We start from the raw sequence: 20,886 nt of genomic DNA on the forward strand, positions 1-20,886 counted from the left end.
CATATTTTCATTTATGTTTTAATAGTTTAAACTTTTATGTATCTTATAAGTTATAACACACAACACTTGGTAGCAATAAATTTACAATGAATATTCTAAAAAGAATATGAAGATTGACTTTGACTTTAATACATTAGTAGATATCTTTGACCATCATCATAGACCATAGTTATTCATTATTAGAGCTTTTACTCGAACAGGTTTTGACTTTGACTATTAGCGAGTCGCTAATATTATTGGTTTCCCCGAGTTTATTACAGAAAAGAAAATTTCGAATTTGTAATATATCTGAAACAAAATAGTAATTTATGTTTAGATACTATGATGGCCTTTTAACTTTAGCTTCATCGTCTTTAAAACATGGTAATATCCACAATCACTTGGACCTGGGCCTGGTTCGAGCTGTAGGTAGGAGCCTACCTGATGGAACTGGTAGCCAGTGCCTCATCTGTTATTTGATGAGTGGCCAGGCCTATTCATGTTTTGGAAGGAAAAAAAAACTCTATTGAACCATGAAACGCATATATATATATATATATATATATATATGCTTATCTTATTATTTTCTCTCTGGAACTCACTCGTGGATGTGGAGACTCAGAAACGTGAACCACAACTACTATTAAGAAGTTGAAGGCTTATAGAATAAAACTTGCAAGAATCTGCATTTTCCTAGACGAATAGAAGTATACATATAAAAGTTCCAAATTCTATTACATAAATTAAAAAATCTAAAGACTAAATACGACTTGGCATAATGGCATATGGTTGATGCCTGGGAAGCAAGTCAACAAACTCCATGATCATCTCCCAGAAGGCAATGCATCAGACGAGATTGTTGCAATCTTTAAGAGACCATTTTTCTCCTAGGATGTAAACCGCAAGATCCATCTCCTGTGGTCTTCTTTCAAAGTATCTTGACCAGTTAAAAGTTCGTAAATTAGACAGAACACTTTCACGAACGGTGCGAACAGTACTTATTAGTTCCTCATAGTCCCTATCATCATGATCCTGCAATTGAATAGAAGAACCAAGTTAAAATCATATTGTGTGCGCACAAAATGTAGAATAATTGTTTATGGAAGAAACTTGGTACAATTTCAAAGATGTCTAGCACTCGTACGTTAGGAGAATCTTCGAGCAACCTAGCAAGGAGATTCGATGAGTCCCCTCCGCATACACATAGCTTCAAATCAAATGCTCAAGCTGGTTGAAGACAAAACCACCAGTGTAACGCATCTACAAAGATGAATAAGTATAAACACATGATTCTATAAAAGAGACTGAAAATTTGCAATTAATTAGGAAAGGAGGGCATAGTATTTTTTCCATGTAAACCAGACATGGTCGGATAAATTTCTTCTTCGAAACAATTCAAAATTTGGTTTAATCAAACCAAAAAAGAAAAAAACTTACCTCTGAACATATTGTAAGGCGCTTGACAGATGTGATTGATCTGATAAGGCGCTCTATAGATGTGGTTGGGGCCATAAGACCACAAGACTCGACGACGTCTTACAATATTGAACATTTACATATGCCTCCTCTAAATCAGGCATAGTCTCAATCGAAAATCCGGGACGACTCCATTGATGACGATCCCGGAGTTTCAAATACTTCAAAGAAGGAGAATCTATCACTAACCCACGTGGCAACATACCTCCTTCAGTTTGACTATGCAAATATAATGTTAAACGCTGCAAAGAGGGGACGGTAACAGTGATCAGTCCCTTATCGTAATCGTCCCAACCGCAATTCATCAACAGGTTTTCAAGAACAGGACAAATAAATAGAAACCGTCTAAGAGGTCCTCCTTGAAAGTATTTATCAAGTAGAAGTTCCAAAGTTTTGAGAGAGGGAAGACAGCTCAGACGAGGAACATCCGGACGAATCTCGCCACGGAGTTTCAAGATCACGAGCGATTTGCAGGTATACAATCTACTAGGCAATATATTTGGCTTCTCGTTGGAATACTCATTAATAAGAAAGAGCTCGCAAAGGTTGCGTGAAAGTGCAGTTGCAAGCCACATTTCGATATCTTTAGTACTAAGCGATGAACCAAATAGTACGAGATGGAAGCTTTCCATAACCGAGCTCTATGTAGTGGCATATTACGATCAAGAAAACGCCCTATGTTTTTGCTTCGATGATTTAAAACACTACTATAGTACCTGAGTTTTGGCAACCACATCCAAAGACACTCGTGGACGCAGCTACTCTCGTCGGAAGACACGTTAGTATCTTAACCAGTAAATCATCTGACAAGGCACTGATTCAGAATCAGTGATTCTGTCTACATCTTTACAACCCCGAGATGATCTTGTCTTCTTCATCCTTTTTCTGACCCTGTACCAAAAAAACAATTAATACTAGTAAGTAACTAATGTCTAGATTAATTAACCTTAGGTATAAGTGTATATTTACTTTTTTTGATAAAACATTTAAATCTATTTTGATCATTTTTATTTTTAAGGTAATATTTGTGACAAAAACTTTTTTAAATCTATCTTTTGGAATTTCTCTATATATTATAGCAAAGTTAATATTTTAAATTGTCCCTAATTTACAGCACGTTGAACCTCATGCAAAAAAACAGCACTCACTATATATCATTCATTCTGAAATTTAAATTCCAATTACAGTTATTGATTAGTAGCCAGCCAATCATGCAGGGGGTCTATTTTAAAAATGATTTCATATATATGTCCACGTATGTCTATCAAACTGATTAATATATTGCATCCACTTTGATAAGACAACCATACTGATTTATATATTTTTGTATTGACTAGCAATCTGTGTGAAACTGTGAATCATACATACATATACTAATTTAATTAAATGTATAAGCCACACATTTTACATATTCGCTGGATATTCTATAAGGACACGAATTATTGATTTGAGTAAATCGGATTATTACTAATGCTCTCTCCTCTTGATCTTCACCTTTAACCCACCAGCCATGTGAGCCGTAAGGAGAGGAACAAATACCGGCCGATTCTTGGTAACCGGTATAATCTCAAACCGACTCAAAACCGAACCAACCACGTATTTCATCTGCGTAAACGCCATTTCTTTCCCTATACAAACCCTTGGTCCAGCTTGGAAAACAGGAAACTTAAACGAGCTCACACTTTTCAAAACCGGTTTAGTACTTGGATCTTCCTCTAACCATCGGTTCGGTTTAAACTCGTCCCAGTCTTGACCCCACACTTTCTCCATCCTTCCCATACCGTAAGGGAAATAAGTAACTTTGTCGCCTTTTCTAACACGTGTTCCGTCTGGTAAAACGTCATCGTTTGCTGCATGCTTTGAGTCCCACGCCACTGGTGGGTAAAGCCTCATTGCTTCGCAGAGACAAGCTTTCGTGTAACTCATCTCTTTCAAATCCTCAAACCCTAACCCTAAAGATCCCTTGTTCCTCACTTCTTCGAGAATCTTGTCCTCCACGTCACCGTTTTCACTCAACAACCAGAACAGCCACGTCATCGCAGCCGACGTTGTATCCCTTCCCGCCATGATAAAGCTGATCACCGAGTCTCTCACGGCTTCTTCGCCGTGGCCGGCGGCGAGAAACCTAGACAAGAGGTCTTGCTTGTCTGACAAGTCACCACTGATATCAAGACTCTTCTTCTTGGCACGTATGATCTCAGACACGGACATGTGTACGGTCTTGATCGCTTCTCTAAGCCTCCTTTCGCTCCCCACGTTCAACAAACGCTTTAACTTCCACACGGCGTGGACCGGCTCCGTCGCGCGGCGAGCACTAATCGCCGCCGCTACGTCAAATGCTTCGACCAAAGCTGGAACAGGTCGGGTTAAGTCCAAGCAATCCGGATCCCAACCCAAAGAAACTTTACAAACCACATCGAAAGCAAAACGTTTTAGAATCTCCTGAAGATCCACCGTCCTTCCTCCGTCGTAGTCCGCGGCGGAGGAAAGAACCGGGACGAGGCGGTTTTCGACTTCTTCACGGAGGATCTCGAAAGTAAACTCTCTAAGTGAACGCATTGTAAACTCGTGGCTAGCGAGTTTACGCTGCGAGCTCCATAACTGGCCGTCAGAGTTAAAGATTCCACCGCCGAGTAGGTCTCCGAGGAGGTCGGTGAAAGGTTTGCCTTTAGGGAAGTTACAAAAGTTTGTTTTGAGAATGTGCTCGACGTTTTCGGGGTTACCCGTTACAATGGTGCGGCGGTTGAAGAGGAGGTCGATGGTGATGGTTTGAGAGGGAGAGAGACGGAGGAGATCGGTGTACCATTGGAGGAGACGGTGGCGGTTCTTGTTGAAGGAGAGGATAGAGCCAATGAGTGGATACGAAGTCGGCTTGTAGGAGGATTTGGTTTGTTGTTTCTTTAGGGCTTTTGTTGAAAATGAGAAGATTAGGATAATTCCTAATATTAGAAATAGAAAGAAAGATGCAATTAGAATTTCCATTTTTGGAGTTCTTTGTTTCTTCTTTTGGTAGTTTGAATTTTATGTTTTTGATGTGTGAGTTCCTGTTATTTATAGGAGCTATCTATACAGTATATAGGATGAGACAATAATAATCTATACAGAACACAAGTTGTGGCTCCGACCATATCAGTCCAGCGAACGACGTAATAAAAGATAAATATTTAATTTCTTTAACTTATCGTTTTCTTTGGCCAGTCTTTGTATTATTCATTTATTATATATTTTTACTTTTAGCTATATATTAATTTGCTACTATTTAATAATAGGTTAATTTATAGTCTAAGTTCTTATATATTGAAAAAAAAACTGCTACTATATATATTAAGTTGCTACTATTTAACAACCACACTAATATGCATTGAAAAAAGCTTAAATAGATCAAAAGTTGTAACTTGAATAGCTGCAACGAATAATTAAAGTAATAAATATCGAACTAATAATTAATTAAATATTGAAACATATACTAATATATGTCGACGCAACAATACAATCTCATTGACCTAAATGAGATAAATGAGATATAGATTTAGACAAGGACAGGCCAGCACTTCTAGCACTGCCTGGTTGCCAAATCTTCAGCCGAAATTTAATTTATGCATTTAAAAAAATAGCTTAACTTGATCAAAAATTGTATCTGCTTGAATAGCTGCAACGAATCAATTTAAACCAATAAGTATCGAACTGATAATAACATATTGAAACATATATTAATATATGTCGACGCAACAGTACAACCTCACAAAGTTCAAAAAGAAAAAAAACAATACATCTCATTGACCTAAAATGAGATAAATGAGATATAGATGTGGACAAGGACAGGCCAGTGCCTCCCGCACTGCCTGGTTGCCAAATCTCCAGCCGAAATAAAATATAGACACGGCTCAGAGTCAGACTTTGACAAAGCAAAACAGTTGATTTGTTTTTCTTTAAGACTTTATTTTGTTTTATAATTAATGATTAAATATGTTATAATGAATTTAGTCGTCATTTTTTGTCAAACGATTTCAGTGGTCTCTACTGTCTCAAATTAGTTTCTAATATATGATGTCAAAATAATATTTAATTTAAGTGGTAAGGTTATAGGTTACATAAATGTAAACATGTATCAAGAAAAATGAATAAAATCAATTGTCCAAACTGGATTAGTACTATATATAGATATTCTTTTAGAATCTCGATAGCCTAATTTAAATAATAGAAAACTACTAGTATTATAATCATTAGTTAAGTCACAGTGATGATATAAATGAATGATCTATCTGTTTTTGTCAAATAATGAACTTTGATTCTTAGGGGATCCTGGAGATTTGTTAAAATCAAGGAATATTAAGTATTCCCTACGTTTTATTTTAATTGTGGTTTTTTACTTATACACATAAATTAAGAAAATCTTTACTTTATATAATTATTAAATAAAAATATCATTATTAATACATCTAACTATATTTCAATCATTGAAAAATATATTGGAATATTAAACCAATAAATTTTAAATTAAAATTATAAAAAACACTTATTTGAAAACAAAAAAATTACTGTACACCAATAATTAAACTGAAACGGAAAAAGTATATAATTATGTTATATGCGATGAACAAACAATCTTGTTTAGTACATTGTGCAATTCGTCTGTAGTTACAGTACATATGTTGGTAAGAGATTCTCTTTTCTAGGCGAAATTATAATTCAGAATTGAAGAATAAAACCTTAGGGTTTCAATTTTTTTAAAAATATTCCAAGCATCGTAATTATTAGCTAATGACATATGTATTAACCATACTAGAATTATCTCTTTAAACAATATTTAAGTTTGGGTTTACAGTTATACCTGCACCGACAAGTGCTGGTTCAATCGACTGTTCAAGAATCCGCCAATACAAACATGCATGTGTGGGATAAGAATGAAGACGTTGATGAAATTACTCGGCCGAAATTTTACACAAATAACTGCAAGATATTCAACTGGATGAAGAATACACTTTTTGGGATTACTAGTTATCTAACTTATTCTCTATATGCACGTGGTTCTCGTGGTTTGAAAATTGAGTTTATCTCATTAAGAAAAAGTCGGAACTAGTTCCACTGACACTTCTTTTCAAGCTCGTGTTTCCTAAAATCATGAGCAATTTTTTAGATCTTTCATATACGACATATTTTCTTAATATTTCAAGAAAACATGAAATGTAAGATGCATATATATATAGTCAATAAAATGTTCCAGCTTTTTAAATATAAGTTTAGCTGTTTCACTAAAGCTATTAATTGCTGTCGAATAAGAATTATGTTTATGAAAAATAAATACTATACAGAACATATTGTTAGTTAGTACAAACCATAGAAGATTTTTACACACTATTATTTACGTATATGGCATGAGAATATAGAGTATTGTGCAGTATACAATAATAGTTACTAGTTCATGCATGAAAATTATTTGTATCGTTGTATAATATGAAAAACTAAAAATTATAACTAATTGATAATTAATTCATATGCAAAATAAGGAAGATTGATGTCAGCCACTCAGATTGTGGCTAGAAAAGGGCGCCGTTTAGAGGATTGGGTTCATTACGACAAGTCTCTCTACTCATTAGAAATTGTCCAGATCACTCTTCTTGCATTGATTCGACAGACAATTATTTGTCTTTATGAATGACACATACCAAAGAAGAATCACCACTTTTAAAAATAAACTAAAGTGCTTTCTCTTCATTCTCCGATCTCACAAGTTCATTGTGTCATTATCACCGTCCAAAGAGGCTCGTGGTTTTGAATCACACGAATTTTTGTTTTTACTTAACTTTTTTTTTTTGTTTATGATGATGAAAACAGAATTTATTCTAATCAAAAGATGAATAAACCATAAAGAGCAAAGTAATGAAAATAGACTAAAACTTAAATCAAAATGGACAAAATAAATCATGCCTTTTATACACTAATAAAATTGTCTAAAACGTAACTTCTTCAATTTAAATCTCAAACCCCCAAGCAGTAAATACTTAAGCTTGAATGCCTAAATCCTTTATTTTGTTAGCAAAATAACATATTTCATCATATAATTTGAAAAACATAATTTCAAAACATGTAAAGAGTTAATTGACCAACTTGGAAATAAATACAACTTGAAGTAAAAAGCAACCATGCACGGTAAGGTATACGCAAACTTCATTAAAACTCTGCAAGACCAAATTAAATGGTTGGTTATTCATAGAGCCTAAACAAAATTATACAGTTTCTAAACTATTAAAGATTTAAAATATCTTTAAATTAAGAGCCTTTTTGTTTCAACCATATTTTATATTTGTCATGTTATGATTTTTAAACATTTAATCATTGTATCATGCGTTTGATCATTAAAAAAAACATTGTATCATGCGTTACTAGCCCAAAAGGCGAGACATTAACCAAAAGCAGCTCAATTATACATCTGGTTGATACCACCACGGTCTGGTTTACTCTGGTTTGCAGGTCAAACGATGAAACTAGTGTTAAACTCGATGAGCTTACATGTTACAAGGTCACTAATTCTTTGATGAAATATCTCAAAACCAAAACCAGATTCATAATTTATCATCTCGATAACCAGTACACGAGAAGAGATCTGTACCCATCAAGAACAACCATACTTGCCATCACTTTGTTTTTGAATATTCGAAACCTCTAAAGATACATACATTCAACTTAGCGTCTCTGAATCTTCAGTTGGCACTCTTCAGACGTGCAATGAGCTCATCCTGCAAGAGACAAGTCAAGTTCATTAATCGCTCAGAGAACACACAAGAAAAGATAAACAAACCAGAAGCTACATATGTATTGACTTGCCTTTCTTCCTTTTGTTGGAAGACCTTTCTCCTTGAGAAGGGCACGGAGCTTCTCCACAGTCAATGACTGCAAGTCTTTCTCTCCTGAACGGCTGCTTGATCCTTCTGTGCATAAAAATAAACTTTTGTTAAGAAAAAGCCAAAAGAATGAAGTCAGATAGCAACAACCTAACCTTGTCTAGATACAGTAGCAGGCCTTTTAGCTGAGCTCCTCTCGTCCAGAGCCTTATTTGCAGCCCTGTGATAAACAAAAAAAAAAAGTAAAAGATAAACAAACCACTATTGTAGCCAATAGGAGCGAACTAAAACAGAGTAGAAATTTAAGGTCTTTGCTGGTTACCTCTTTTTAGGACCATCTTCAGGAGTTCCTTTAGAACTAGATTCGCCTTTTTGCTTCTTCAACAAGAGGGATCTGATTAGTATGTTTTGCTGGTTTGTCTTGATAAGCTGTCCTTCTGGATCCATATATATATATGACCAAAATCAAGTTAGCATTTTTTAGAATCAAACTCATCAAAACATAAACAGAGATTGCTGCAAGAAACTATCTTCTTAAGATCAAACTCATCAAAACAAAAACTAAAAAAAAAAAAAAAAAAAGAGGAGTTTAAGAGAGAAAAGATACCAGGGGGAGATGTGTCATGCTCACATACGTAGACCCTCAAGCTTCCCTGTAATCAATATCCAAAAGAAAGTCAGCAAAATCCATACAAACAAATCTAAACTCACAAACACAACCTATCAGATAAGACTCCATACCATACAATTCTCTACAAATTCAAAATCAAGTGTTTTTTTTTTTGCATAGGAACTAAAATTGAGTGGGTAAAGATCTGTTTTTTTTTCACCGAGTAGTCTATAAGAGTGATGGGTTGTATCAAAGCTAATCACTTTCCCAAATGGGTATAGTTAATTTGCAGTCAGCTTACCGGATTGGAGGGGACGACGGTTGAAGACAAGAAACCGCGGGAAGGAAGGTCGGAAAGGAACTTGGAAGCAGATTCGTCTGAAGATTCCGATGACCGAGAAGATGACGCCTCCATTGCCAACCCACTGATAAACCACTAGCCAACGCTACACCAAGCGAGATCAGAGAAGAGATCGAGAATGAAAACTGCAAAGCGGTACCAAAAAGGGAGAAGAAGACACCAACCGATTGTGTTTTCTAAGCGATATGGGTCCTTGTTGGGCCTAATGTATTTTCCGATGGGCCTTGTGATATTCAATTCCATGTGCAAATATTCATCTAGTTTTATCAAAATCATATTCCTACCCCAAAACTATAAAATGTTGAATAGAGCCCCCAACGATTTCACTATCAAACAAAACCATGAAAATAGAAACGAACCAAGCAGAAAGTAAACCGGTGAAAACGTAAGAGGTTGATAAAGCCCAAGATGTCCGAACTACACCAGAATCTTTTAAAAAAATAAATATATATAACCTAGTGATCAATACAAGCTGTGAAAATTTCCTTGAAAGAAACAAACAAACTGTATATCCTCATTCATATGTCTTCAATTCATTACCAATAAGCAAACCATAAATTAGAATCTGCACATTTAGATTAGATAGTTAAGCAAGTCTACATTCTTTTTTTGCTGCAATAACTTAGAAGTTAACAGAGGAAAGGAATAAAAAGAGCGATTTTTTGTTGTTGTCGTTATCACAAACAAACACAAGAATCGGACACATGCAAAAAAACTCAAAGCATGGCTGAATGAGGATTAATCTCAGCTTCTGGGTTTTAAGACAAGGCAAGCATCTGAATCTTCCCAAGCTCTCAACTGCACAACACGGTTACAATGGTACTGTAAGGGAAGGAGTCAAACGAAAGATATCAAAATCCAAAGTATGCAGAAAGTGAGAGCTATGCAATGATTAGAGACTTTAACATTAGTAATCTGCATGTTTAATGTAATGTGATTAGCTTATGAACATCTCAATAACATTTAATCAAATCCTAAAGTCCCTAGATGATTGATTTAAACAATGTACTAAATACTAACCCTTGGTTATCAATATTCCCATGGCCGCCTCTACTCCCTCCACTTCCATAAACACGTCATCACCTCCCCCTGAACTCTGCCAAACGCCCTGCCACGCATGAAAAGGAGCCTCCCGATTAGCAGCAGGCTGACCCATGGGCGGGTTATTTATTTACTCCCTCCGTTTTTTTATATAAATCGTTTTATAGCTATGCACATAGATTAAGAAAACCATTAATTTTTTATATTTTCTAAACAAAAACATCATTAATTATTTACCTAACCACAATTCAACCAATAGAAAAATAAAAGATATATTACCATTGGTCATACAACATTAATTACTAATAAATTTTACATAGAAAACCGAAAACGACATATAATTTGGAACAAAAAAAATTTTCTACAACGACTTATATTAAAAAACGGAGGGAGTATTTATTTTTTTGATCAAATTTGTTATTTATTTTATTAATTTATTTTTATACTATAATTTGACAAAACGATGCCGTATTTTGAAGCGTTCACTGTGCTGGTCGCTGGAGAAGAAATATAAATCCGAGTATTGTGAATACGACGACGATGACGACGCAGGAGCTGGCGATGGAAGGGGAGAAGCATTTGGAAGAAACTATCGTGTCTGCTTTTCAGATCATTTCCGCTATGGATGATGAGCTTTGCAATCCTTCTTTGTGGTCTACACCAGCCACCGCGAGTTCTAACGGTACGGCTATCGTTCCCGCCGACGCGGCTGCGATTGACGGAGCACCGCATCATTCGGAGTCTGGTGGCGGGGGGAGTGGGAATAGTGCTCTGGATGAAGCTAGTGTTCGGTATAAGAACTCCGTGACTTCTCTTCGTGCTGTTCTTGTTGCGATTCCTAATTCGAAGAAGGTAATGAACATAATGGTGTTACTTACCATTAGGTTTAGGTGAAGGATCTATAATGTACGTTCATCTGTAACAGGCAAAAGCATCTGTAATGGAAAACGGTTTAGAAACTCCTGAAAGTGTAGAAGAAATCGAAAAGTTAGAGGAGCAAGCCATAAGTCTCAGACAGGTAAACATTAGCTTAAGCTGTTCTAGAACCATGAGAACTATGTTGAGTAGACTCGTTCGCTGATCTGTAAACGTTGGTAAATGCAGGAGATTGCAAAGAAGAATGTTCATGTAAAAGAACTTATCGACAAGTTTCGAGAACTTATAGCAGATATCTCCACATGGCAAAGCCCTTGTTATGTTTGAGTTTTTTTTTCTCTTATTTGACAATGGTGTGATCAGTTAAGACAAGGTGCTAAGCCTTTGTTCTTGAACTCCTCACTTGAAACATGAATTTGTATATATAAATATTTCAGACAAAATCTTCAAACCTCTTGTGTTTTCAGTTGCATCACACTTTTTTTGTTTGTTTGTATCGATCTGTAAGAGAACTTGATTGTCTCTGTGAGGAGTCACTGTCCGGCTCTCTTGAGATAAGCCATAAAACCAAGACCAGCTACTAATGCTGCACCAGCCGCTACTCCACTGTAAGTAGCACCCCAACCGTCTCTCTCCACATACTCCATTGCTTCTGCTGACACTATCGCTCTTCTTCTTCGTCCTTTGCCTTTTCTTGAATCATCTAAATGTAATCTCAGACTCTGCAATTTTATAATAATCCAATCAATTCAGATAGCAAACATCTCGTTAAGATCTTCATCTGTAACTACTTTTACCTTCCAGCCGATTGATTTTGCATGGTCTATGGCTGCTTGAAGGTCACTATCTGAAGCCAACAACACTTTATCGTGGTCTTCGTCTTCATACTGCAGATTACAACCACCATTATAACATTTCGGAAAAAGATTTGCATCGTTATTTTGTAAAAAAGGTTATATACGTACAAAAATTTGGGGTATGTTGTGGTCTGGATCGATATCATCCCCTAGTCTTTGAAGTATCGCGGTTACCACTTCTGTCAAACTACGAGTGTCTGTAATTCAAGAACCAATCCATGTGAGTACACACAATATTAAAACTGTTTGATGAACAAAGACAAAGATTTTGCTTTACCACTTATGAATCTGTGCATTCTGTGCTTCTTGTCTTCGATCTTGAAAGAAAATGTATTTGGCAAAGGTAAGGATTTTCCTGTCTCAGCTTCAGAAGCAACTTTCAAAGAGCTTTCACTGAAAACAGTTGTTTTCCTAAGTCAGTTAAAACTAAGCTCAATTCGGAAAGAAACAAGTATAGCGGTTTAAGCGAGGTAGGCTAGTGACCTTCTCGTGTCCTCGTCTTCCTCATTAGGAGACAATGCCATTGCTGAATCCCAAAACTTTTGCATCATTGTGTTTGTTGCGTCGTTACCTATTCCCGCAGTAGTTCCAGCCTGATCGCATAAAAAATGAGATCAGTGGATTTGTCATAATCAAAACACTTTACAGAAGTTTCTAGATAGGATACTTACTGTGGCGACAGCAGCGTGAGTTACATGGATTACATCGACAACTGCAACTACATCTCCTTCTGCAATCAGAAAGCCCTTTTGTTATTTACATACGTTTTGCCTATTTAGTTGACTTGCAATCCAAAATGCAACAGAACATTTTACCTTTGTCCGTAACAGGAAGGTGTAGAAATTTCCCCTCGTGCATGATGTGCAGAGCTTCAACGATTGGTGTGTCGGCTGACGCAGATTCTGGATTCTGAGTCATAACCTACGAATGAGAACAAACGATTAAACTCGACTGAAAACAGGAATCTAAAACAGTCGACTATTTAGTCCAAAACTTAAGAACTGGAAACATGAAGAGGAGACTAATCTCTAAATCCTCTTGACCAAAAAAGAAGAAGAAAAGAATATCGTAAATCATACTTGTTCCATTGTGGTCTCAGATGGAGGAAGATTTTCAGCCACAACCCTCATCAGTATATCCTTGGAACTAGATAACAGACAAAACAAACTTTTAGACGTTAGTATAAGTACAAGGAGGAAGACAAATGACTTCAGTCACAGCATAATCAATAATCCAAATGAATACATAATTAACCAGAACTGATGGGTATCAGGCAGTTTAGTTTGGTTGAGCTGGGATTCACTCGAATAAATCCAGCTTTTCTAGTTTTCTATATCGTTCTTTGAAGGATGACATGAGATTTTCATTTAGCTAGCTTATATCATAGTATCTGAAGGGGAAGTTGGTAGAACCACTTGAGCTGAGAAAGAGATAAAATGTTAGGCACTTTCAGAAAAGAGAACTCACGTAAATATCCCTCCAAGCTTGTCCTCGATCATCACGACTGCACAGCTTGATTGAAGTTCAACCATCTTCTTTGCGACAGTCAACACTGTATCGGCTGGTGACACTTTCAAAACCCTGAACAAACACCAGCGATGGGTAAGAAAAGAACACTCAAGATTGTTGTAATGAGAACTTAATTAGAAAAAGAAGAGATTACCTACTTTGAATCATCCGGTATAATTGTTGATAAAGAAGGTCTAAACATCCGGTCTCGTAGCGTTTCAATGAAAGTGTTGTGAACTACATTAACAAAAAATCAAGATAATGAAAATCTAAAAATCTGATAAGATAATAATCCAAGAGAAAATGAGAATTGAACTGGGAAAGGTTCAGTTCCCTCACTCACCTGAAGTGTTTGTTCCCCAACTTCTTTCAACACCTTCTACAGCAGCAGCTATAGCCTTACCCTTCTCAGCTGCCCTCTCCATACGAGCAATCGCATCATACAGACACTTTGCTATATCTAGCAGAGCAATCACTTCTCCATTTTCAACAACAGGCAGATGTCTGAATTTTCCTGCAGGATCAATACGCAAGGATTAGAAAAATAGAACATTAGGCTCTTCTAACTTAAAGCAAACACACAAACCTAGGACCATCTTCTGAAGAGCGTCAACAGCAAGTGTCTCAGAAAGAACAAACAACGGGTTCCTAGTCATAACCTTGGACACAGGTGTTTCCTCCACATTAACTTCCTGCGATATCACCCTTGTGGCTATGTCCTGCAAACGTGAAGTATCTTTAGCTTTTATCTGTAACTTGCTTAGATCAATGATAGTGTGAGATTATTACCCTGTCAGTAAGAATCCCACAAAGCATTTCATTAGAATCAGTCAACAACAAGGCATCAACTTTCCGCGAAGCCATGTTTTTACAAGCATCATAGATACTAGTCGTTGCTGGAACTGTAATGGCTTTCGATAGCCTTAAACGCTTAACAGTTCGCTCTCCTCCCGTTAAACCCCTGCTTCCAAAAAATCCAAATTAATGATTAAAGTTAAATCTAATTTTTACTTAGCTTCTAAAGGAATCAACATTACAACGGAGAACGCGAAACGGTTAGAGATCTCCGGCCAGTGTCGAGGCCTCGTTCGCCGAGTTCCATGGATTTCTTCTTCCCGTGCAAAGACGAAGTCGTTACGGATAAGCTCCGTCTTGAAGACCCGCCTTGGCTAGCCATTTCGTTCTACTGTAGGATTAGTAAAATCGATTTTGATTAGAGCAAACAGTGAGAATCGCAGAGGGAATCAGAGGTGTGTTTGGATTCGTCGGGGTCAACTTATCGAGAGAAGGTAATGGTAGTTTGGGATTAGTAGTTATCCGTGGCAGGATGACTCTTTCTCGATTGTTCGTGAGGAGGATGATGGCAAGAGAGAAACGACGAATCCTTCCGAGAAAGTGACGGGAAAATGAGAGAAAGGTTTTGTGATTTTTTTTTTTTTTTTTTTTCGTCTCTCTCTCCCTCTCTCTCTTCTCTCAATCGGATGGATTCTTTGACTCCGATGCTTTTGCTTGCAACTTGGCCGTGGCTCGTTTTTTTATTTTGGACAGTGTTTATTGATTTATTGGTAATTTACAATTGTATCCTCGAGAAATGCGATTGATAACTGTATCAGAGATTTGTTTCCCATTATGCGGAGGGGTTTATTGTCATTGTTTATTTATGGTCACTATTACACACGAGTTGATACTTTCTGGATTTCGTTTCATTTTTTTTTATTTCGTTGTTGGATTTTGTCATTACTCTTTTATTTATTTGTTTTAGGCTTTTAGCAATTTGTGATTAGGAATTTAAAGCTGTTTTTAATAAATTAAAACAAGTAAATTTATTAGGAGTTCAAAAAACTATGTTCTATCTGGATAAACTTCTAGATAAAGAAAAAAATAAAATGATAATGAAACTTCTGCTAAATTTTAAATAATGTATTAATGGTTCATGGATTTGTTCCATCGATGGTTTGCAATCTGTGTGAAATAAAGGACTAAAAACTGTGCGAATAAAAAAAAATGATTTACAGAAATTTTAATTTTGTATTTTTGAAGAAAAAAAAAGTGCTTCAGAATGAGCAAAGCCAAGGGTGTATAAAACGACGCCGTCTCAATTACTATTGGGCTTCGCAAGGATCAAAGCCACTAACCCGTCTCTGCTACAATTAGGTCCATTAAGGCCCAATTTAAATTTTCTTCATTTTCATCTGAATCTCTCGACGGCCACTCTCTCTCTCAAGCTTCGCAAATCCGTGAAGAATCCAAAAGTCCACACCAATGGCGACTTCAATATCTCGATCCTCTCGGAGAGGAGTAGCTTCCACCCTGATCCGTCGCTGCTTCGCTGCGGAAGCGGCACTCGCGGCGCGTACGGAGCCACCGAAGCCTAAACTAACGGTGTCGCCGTCTCCGGATCGTGTGAAGTGGGACTACAGGGGACAGAGACAGATCATTCCCTTGGGACAGTGGCTCCCCAAGGTAGCCGTTGACGCCTACGTGGCACCCAACGTCGTGTTGGCAGGTCAGGTCACGGTCTGGGACGGCTCCTCCGTCTGGAACGGCGCCGTTTTGCGCGGCGATCTCAACAAAATCACGCTCGGGTTCTGCTCGAATGTTCAGGAACGGTGCGTTGTCCATGCCGCGTGGTCGTCCCCAACAGGTTGTTGTTGTTGTTTCCTCCATTTTCGGACATCTTGATGATTATCTAATGTCTGGTTTTGTTGCTGGTAGTGGAATCAAGATAATGTTATATAGGAGGGACTTAGTGGTTTAGATTCGTTGAGGTTGTGTATGTGATAGGAATCTGGAATCTTACTGAGGAGGTGTGCTTGAGCTTAGTATTGAGAGTTTGAGTAGATTAGTGCACATGGTGGATCATCTTGGGTAGCAGTAGGAAACAATGAGTTATATATCATTCAACATACCAAGAGTACACTCAATCATGTTTCAGTCTTATTGATAAAATCAATGTTCAAAAAATTGCTAGACAGTCAGTAAGCGATTTTATTTTCGGAAAATTGATTCGCTTATGATTGATTTGCCGCTTAGGCGAGAACCTTGCCGCCACGTATACAAATTTTTAGAACACTGGATAAAACTATACAAGCATGGGCAAAATATCTAAAACCTAAAGTCCAAACCCGAACAGAAGAAACATAATGTATATAAGGTATGAGATGTAAAAATACCCGAATAAATACTGTAGGGTTGTATACAATATATATGAACCCGAAATGTTATCAACCGAATTTGACAGTAACCAAAAGACTAAAAATCCGGAAAAAATGGAAAAAACCCCAAGCCAAAGATCCAAAATACATATTTGAAACGTGCATAATTACCTTAAACACTCAATTTCTTGTTCAACTATAGGTCTAATTTTCGAGGCTAGAGCATATCTTGGTTGTGTATTACAATTATACACTTAAGCCTTTACTCTCAGTATCTGGCTTTTGATATGATGATTCAAACTTTAATTTTAGGGTTACCGTTTATTTTTGAGTTTACAGGATTACCAGCAGAGACATTGATCGACAGGTACGTGACAGTGGGTGCATACAGTCTTCTGAGATCATGTACCATCGAACCAGAGTGCATCATCGGGCAACATTCAATACTAATGGAAGGTTCGCTGGTTGAGACCCGCTCAATCCTGGAAGCTGGTTCGGTTGTGCCACCAGGAAGAAGAATCCCATCAGGTGAACTATGGGGAGGCAATCCAGCAAGGTTTATTAGAACGCTAACTAACGAAGAAACCTTAGAGATCCCGAAACTCGCTGTAGCTATCAACCATTTAAGCGGAGATTACTTCTCTGAGTTCTTGCCTTACTCCACTGTCTACTTAGAGGTAGAGAAGTTCAAAAAGTCACTTGGAATCACTGTTTAGAGTCTCCTAGAAGCTTCTATTATTGGTTTCGTGTGCTTGCCTGTTGTATGAGACCTCTCTGCATATTGCAATAAGTAGCTGAAGAGCATTAAAACATTCGAATGTTTGCCTTTTTTTTTCTTTTTTTTTTTTTGGTTTCTTTGTTAAATTAAGATTTAAAACTGATTTTGGCTGGATAAATATCTTAATGATAATGGCGATGAGTTCTTGTTTTGTTGTTTGTGGACAAGCAAAGATATGCTCAAGTACGTAACCAAAATAAAATAAACAAAACAATAAAGCATCAGAGTGGAACGAAGAAAGCAATACCAGAGTGAAGTGAACCATCGTTTAGAATTCTATGGAAATTTTCTATTCATGTTCCAAATCTTATGAATGTCACATCCAATAAAAAATGTTTTTTAATAGAATCCATCGAGATTGGGCTAGTTTAGTGATGTTTCTAGACAGATTCGTGTAATCTTCGAAGTGTTGAGTAGCGACTAGTGAGCGATATATGTATATATTTATACCGGATTTTGTTTATTGATTTACTATAAGATCCTATACTCCGGTCCTCTTATCTGTTTTCTATTGTTTATACTGGTCGTAAATGATTGATTTGTAATGGAAACGACATCATTGACAAAACAAAATAAAAGAAGAAACCCACAAAAACTGCGATATGAAACCTTATCTTTAATATGTCACAATGTGCTCGTTCTGGATGCAGACACAAAGTGTTTTTGGTTTTGTTCATTATATCTTTAAGTCTATCTTTCTTTTCCTGAATAGACGAAGAATCTTTTGTCCAATCTCAACATTTGTTTCATTATTGTGAATTGTGATATTGAAGTTTTTTTTAGGGTGTATTGTTTTTTTCTTCTAAAATGCGTTACGAAAAAGAGACCAGCCTCGTTGGTGTGCATGTTGGATGGTAGTCTTTCATTGTATTTATCTAACTTCAAATCCGATGACCTGTGTTATGCTGTAAACGACTTAAAGTGTATGCATATATATTACTAAAGTTTGATTTATGCTCCACACTTGCGAATGCTTGATTTGTGCTCCGCACTTACAAATGTCTGATACTTTTGGTTTATGACTTGGTGATAAACAGTAAAGTTTGATTATAGAACTCAAAACATCTATAATACTCTTTAGTGTTCTAAATATTTTTAGTTGATTTCAACTACAAATTAGTTAAAATAAGCAGTTATTAGTTAATTAAACTTGATTGGTGCTATGGTTATTAAATGGTTTATTTCTCCCCCTATAATATACATCGAGGAGTTTGGGAAAATATTTGTTTTTCACAACACAGATATTATTAGCATGTAACAAGCTTTTTTAGTTATATAATTTTTCTAGTGTCCAAACATTTGTTCTGTGATGTTAGTCGATATCCGTTTACCTGTTGTAACTTGAATATCATACATTAAAATCACCATGTGATTCTATAGTTATTAACTTGTTATTTGTTAATACAGTGAAACCACATTTTATAGTTAACCCTCTTACCTTTTTTAACCCATGTCTACAAGGTCTACGTGACTATCTATATCAAAGAAAATCCATATAACATGTTACTTCATAAGAAAACATTTTGGTGCATTTTACCCCAAAAAGAAAACATTTTGGTGCAGTAGATTGTCGAAGATTTTCTTACCAGTTACCACAGGTGTCCACAGTCCCCTTACCTTGGGTAACTATCTTATGTTAGGCTGATATATATTAACGCCAACAACTTACGCCGTTAAGTTCGAGGTGGGCACAACGCGAGAATGATGTGGGGACTGGAGGGAAGAAAAAAACAAACGCCAACAAAAACGGTCGTTACGTCATTATTATTTCTGACGTGTCTTCGTCAGCACTTGGATTTGATTTTCACTGCTCAAAGCATTTAATTGTTACCAGATTCATCATTTATATCACTGCTATTAAAAGGACGACAACATCTCAAATTGTAGCAGAACTATTCTATTTAATCAAACCGGTTATTAAATATATAATCATACCGGTCCTACTCGTACCAATGCGGGGTATTGATAAATGTTCTCGTGACTTTTGTGTGTATATTATACCAATACGATTTGAAGTAAGAATTATAAAATCTATATATTCGAACTACAATACATTTAGCACTGACAGCAGTCTCTTTAGCTAGTTTACAAAATTCCGTAATTATTTCACTAGCAGTGTTTTGTTTTTTTAATAGCATGATTAATGGGAGTTTTTAGAATGGGGTTAAGAACTGATTCTTAATTTTTTTAGTTAAAAATTAAGAAACAAATTCTTATATTCCGTCAAGAATTTCACTCTGAGAACCTTTACATTAATCATGCTCTAAAATTGTGGATTATATTGTGGATTATATGATGAATAGTTTTTTTTTTAAAACGCAGAAAGATTTTTTTAAAAGAACGTATAAAAGATAGATACTCTTTTTGAGTCTGAGAAAAGAGAAGGAATCCAAGTCGGCAAGGTCCATGTGTAAGCCTCGATAATACAAAAGTTTGTCCTTAAGTGCGATCCAAAGTTTATGCACCACACGTGTGAAGCTTACTTGGCGCCACGTCAGCATGTATTGCATGGGAGATTGAGGTGATACTATTCTCTTTCGATTACTTCTCAAAGTCAAGACACTCGAGGTAAGGTGTACAGCTGATTAATTAACCACGTTGAAACTAGATCGTGGATGTTGTTATCATGTAGATTAACGGGAACATTTTTCAGTGGGCTTGATTAATTTAAAGTCGAACCGGTTGAATAAAACTGCGGGCATTAATCGAAGTCACGGTATTTGCGGATAACGTACGACTAATTTGGCCGAATATAATCCATCTATATATATATATATATATATCTTATTAAAACTGAAGTACAAAATGAGATTGTTTGGAAACATGTATATGAGTTTAAAAAATAAGAGTGTTTGGTAACATGGATTGTAGTCTTTTAAAAAAATATTACTTTTGTTTGGAAATAAAGATAGTAGTATTTAGCAAAAAAGTAATGGGCTTATGTTATTAAGAAAAATTGAAAGTCCATCATATTATAAGAAATTATCTATTTGGGTCAGTTTTAAAATGAGTCAAATCATTTAAATTTTTTTTTCAAAACTAACCATAAAACAAAATTTAAACTTTATATACATATTTCAAATCAAAATAATAATTCAAAATTGATTTACATCATAAATTAATTGAAAAATATACATATATTCAAAAATGAATTTTTACTAAACTATTTTTCAATAACCATTACTTTTGTTTGAAAACAAAGATAGTATTATTAAGCAAAAAAGTAATGAGCTTATGTTATTAAGAAAAATTGAAAGTCCATCATATTATAAGAAACTATCTATTTGAGCCAGTTTTAAAATGAGTCAATCTAATTGCCTAAAACTTTTTTTTCTAAACTAACCATAAAACAAAATTTAAACTTTATATACATATTTCAAATCAAAATAATAATTCAAAATT

The 20,886-nt window shown here is 35.9% G+C and overlaps 6 protein-coding genes across 9 annotated transcripts; 2 read left to right on the plus strand and 4 right to left on the minus strand.

Moving 5' to 3' along the window:
• Positions 1 to 602: 602 nt before the first annotated feature.
• LOC103837470 (cytochrome P450 94B1) lies at positions 603 to 7,625 on the minus strand. Its single transcript, XM_033278798.1, has one exon. The coding sequence runs from the start codon at positions 4,435 to 4,437 to the stop codon at positions 2,923 to 2,925; it is 1,515 nt and encodes a 504-aa protein (XP_033134689.1). The 5' UTR covers positions 4,438 to 7,625; the 3' UTR covers positions 603 to 2,922.
• On the minus strand, positions 826 to 2,030 carry LOC117128404 (FBD-associated F-box protein At4g10400). The gene is made up of 2 exons (XM_033280659.1): positions 1,536 to 2,030; positions 826 to 1,011 (listed from the first exon to the last, which is right to left on the minus strand). Exons 1-2 carry the CDS (start codon positions 2,028 to 2,030, stop codon positions 826 to 828), a joined length of 681 nt encoding a protein of 226 aa, XP_033136550.1.
• A 302-nt stretch (positions 7,626 to 7,927) lies between the features above and the next one.
• LOC103837471 lies at positions 7,928 to 9,461 on the minus strand. Its single transcript, XM_009113832.3, has 6 exons — positions 9,209 to 9,461; positions 8,905 to 8,950; positions 8,620 to 8,734; positions 8,453 to 8,517; positions 8,281 to 8,384; positions 7,928 to 8,192 (listed from the first exon to the last, which is right to left on the minus strand). The coding sequence occupies exons 1-6, from the start codon at positions 9,320 to 9,322 to the stop codon at positions 8,157 to 8,159; spliced, it is 480 nt and encodes a 159-aa protein (XP_009112080.1). The 5' UTR covers positions 9,323 to 9,461; the 3' UTR covers positions 7,928 to 8,156.
• A 1,175-nt stretch (positions 9,462 to 10,636) lies between these two features.
• On the plus strand, positions 10,637 to 11,655 carry LOC103837473 (mediator of RNA polymerase II transcription subunit 30). Its single transcript, XM_009113835.3, has 3 exons — positions 10,637 to 11,161; positions 11,235 to 11,327; positions 11,414 to 11,655. Exons 1-3 carry the CDS (start codon positions 10,850 to 10,852, stop codon positions 11,510 to 11,512), a joined length of 504 nt encoding a protein of 167 aa, XP_009112083.1. The 5' UTR covers positions 10,637 to 10,849; the 3' UTR covers positions 11,513 to 11,655.
• Positions 11,439 to 15,246, minus strand: LOC103837472 (CBS domain-containing protein CBSCBSPB1). 4 transcript variants are annotated; one of them, XM_033278797.1, is made up of 15 exons: positions 14,828 to 15,246; positions 14,589 to 14,737; positions 14,341 to 14,512; positions 14,138 to 14,270; positions 13,895 to 14,065; positions 13,710 to 13,788; positions 13,510 to 13,623; positions 13,122 to 13,188; positions 12,858 to 12,963; positions 12,714 to 12,772; positions 12,526 to 12,635; positions 12,320 to 12,453; positions 12,151 to 12,239; positions 11,983 to 12,072; positions 11,439 to 11,907 (listed from the first exon to the last, which is right to left on the minus strand). In XM_033278797.1, exons 2-15 carry the CDS (start codon positions 14,726 to 14,728, stop codon positions 11,719 to 11,721), a joined length of 1,653 nt encoding a protein of 550 aa, XP_033134688.1. In that variant the 5' UTR covers positions 14,729 to 14,737; positions 14,828 to 15,246; the 3' UTR covers positions 11,439 to 11,718. The 4 variants fall into 4 exon arrangements, with proteins under 4 accessions (XP_033134688.1, XP_033134686.1, XP_033134687.1 ...); XM_033278795.1 differs by having other exon boundaries at positions 14,589 to 14,750; positions 14,813 to 15,246; XM_033278796.1 differs by having other exon boundaries at positions 14,589 to 14,735; positions 14,800 to 15,246.
• Positions 15,247 to 15,481: 235 nt separating this feature from the next.
• LOC103837474 (gamma carbonic anhydrase-like 1, mitochondrial) lies at positions 15,482 to 17,635 on the plus strand. The gene is made up of 2 exons (XM_009113836.3): positions 15,482 to 16,195; positions 17,046 to 17,635. Exons 1-2 carry the CDS (start codon positions 15,814 to 15,816, stop codon positions 17,420 to 17,422), a joined length of 759 nt encoding a protein of 252 aa, XP_009112084.1. The 5' UTR covers positions 15,482 to 15,813; the 3' UTR covers positions 17,423 to 17,635.
• Positions 17,636 to 20,886: the final 3,251 nt, after the last annotated feature.

This window comes from Brassica rapa, chromosome A09 (assembly GCF_000309985.2).
Source record: "Brassica rapa cultivar Chiifu-401-42 chromosome A09, CAAS_Brap_v3.01, whole genome shotgun sequence".
Lineage (NCBI taxonomy): Eukaryota > Viridiplantae > Streptophyta > Magnoliopsida > Brassicales > Brassicaceae > Brassica > Brassica rapa.

Excerpts from the sequence above, each read along its gene's own strand:
- LOC103837473 (XM_009113835.3), top strand. The coding sequence starts at position 10,850 with ATGACGACGCAGGAGCTGGCGATGGAAGGGGAGAAGCATTTGGAAGAA. Across the intron at positions 11,162-11,234 it reads CGATTCCTAATTCGAAGAAG|GCAAAAGCATCTGTAATGGA; the intron begins GTAATGAACATA and ends CATCTGTAACAG. Across the intron at positions 11,328-11,413 it reads AAGCCATAAGTCTCAGACAG|GAGATTGCAAAGAAGAATGT; the intron begins GTAAACATTAGC and ends TGGTAAATGCAG.
- LOC103837470 (XM_033278798.1), bottom strand. The coding sequence starts at position 4,437 with ATGGAAATTCTAATTGCATCTTTCTTTCTATTTCTAATATTAGGAATT.
- LOC103837472 (XM_033278797.1), bottom strand. The coding sequence starts at position 14,728 with ATGGCTAGCCAAGGCGGGTCTTCAAGACGGAGCTTATCCGTAACGACT. Across the intron at positions 13,789-13,894 it reads TTGGGGAACAAACACTTCAG|TTCACAACACTTTCATTGAA; the intron begins GTGAGTGAGGGA and ends TTGTTAATGTAG. Across the intron at positions 12,773-12,857 it reads CCTTCCTGTTACGGACAAAG|AAGGAGATGTAGTTGCAGTT; the intron begins GTAAAATGTTCT and ends TTCTGATTGCAG.
- LOC103837474 (XM_009113836.3), top strand. The coding sequence starts at position 15,814 with ATGGCGACTTCAATATCTCGATCCTCTCGGAGAGGAGTAGCTTCCACC. Across the intron at positions 16,196-17,045 it reads CGCGTGGTCGTCCCCAACAG|GATTACCAGCAGAGACATTG; the intron begins GTTGTTGTTGTT and ends TTGAGTTTACAG.
- LOC103837471 (XM_009113832.3), bottom strand. The coding sequence starts at position 9,322 with ATGGAGGCGTCATCTTCTCGGTCATCGGAATCTTCAGACGAATCTGCT. Across the intron at positions 8,735-8,904 it reads GCATGACACATCTCCCCCTG|AAGGACAGCTTATCAAGACA; the intron begins GTATCTTTTCTC and ends ATATGGATCCAG. Across the intron at positions 8,518-8,619 it reads GAAGATGGTCCTAAAAAGAG|GGCTGCAAATAAGGCTCTGG; the intron begins GTAACCAGCAAA and ends TGTTTATCACAG.
- LOC117128404 (XM_033280659.1), bottom strand. The coding sequence starts at position 2,030 with ATGTGGCTTGCAACTGCACTTTCACGCAACCTTTGCGAGCTCTTTCTT. Across the intron at positions 1,012-1,535 it reads CTGATTTAGAGGAGGCATAT|GATCATGATGATAGGGACTA; the intron begins GTAAATGTTCAA and ends ATTCAATTGCAG.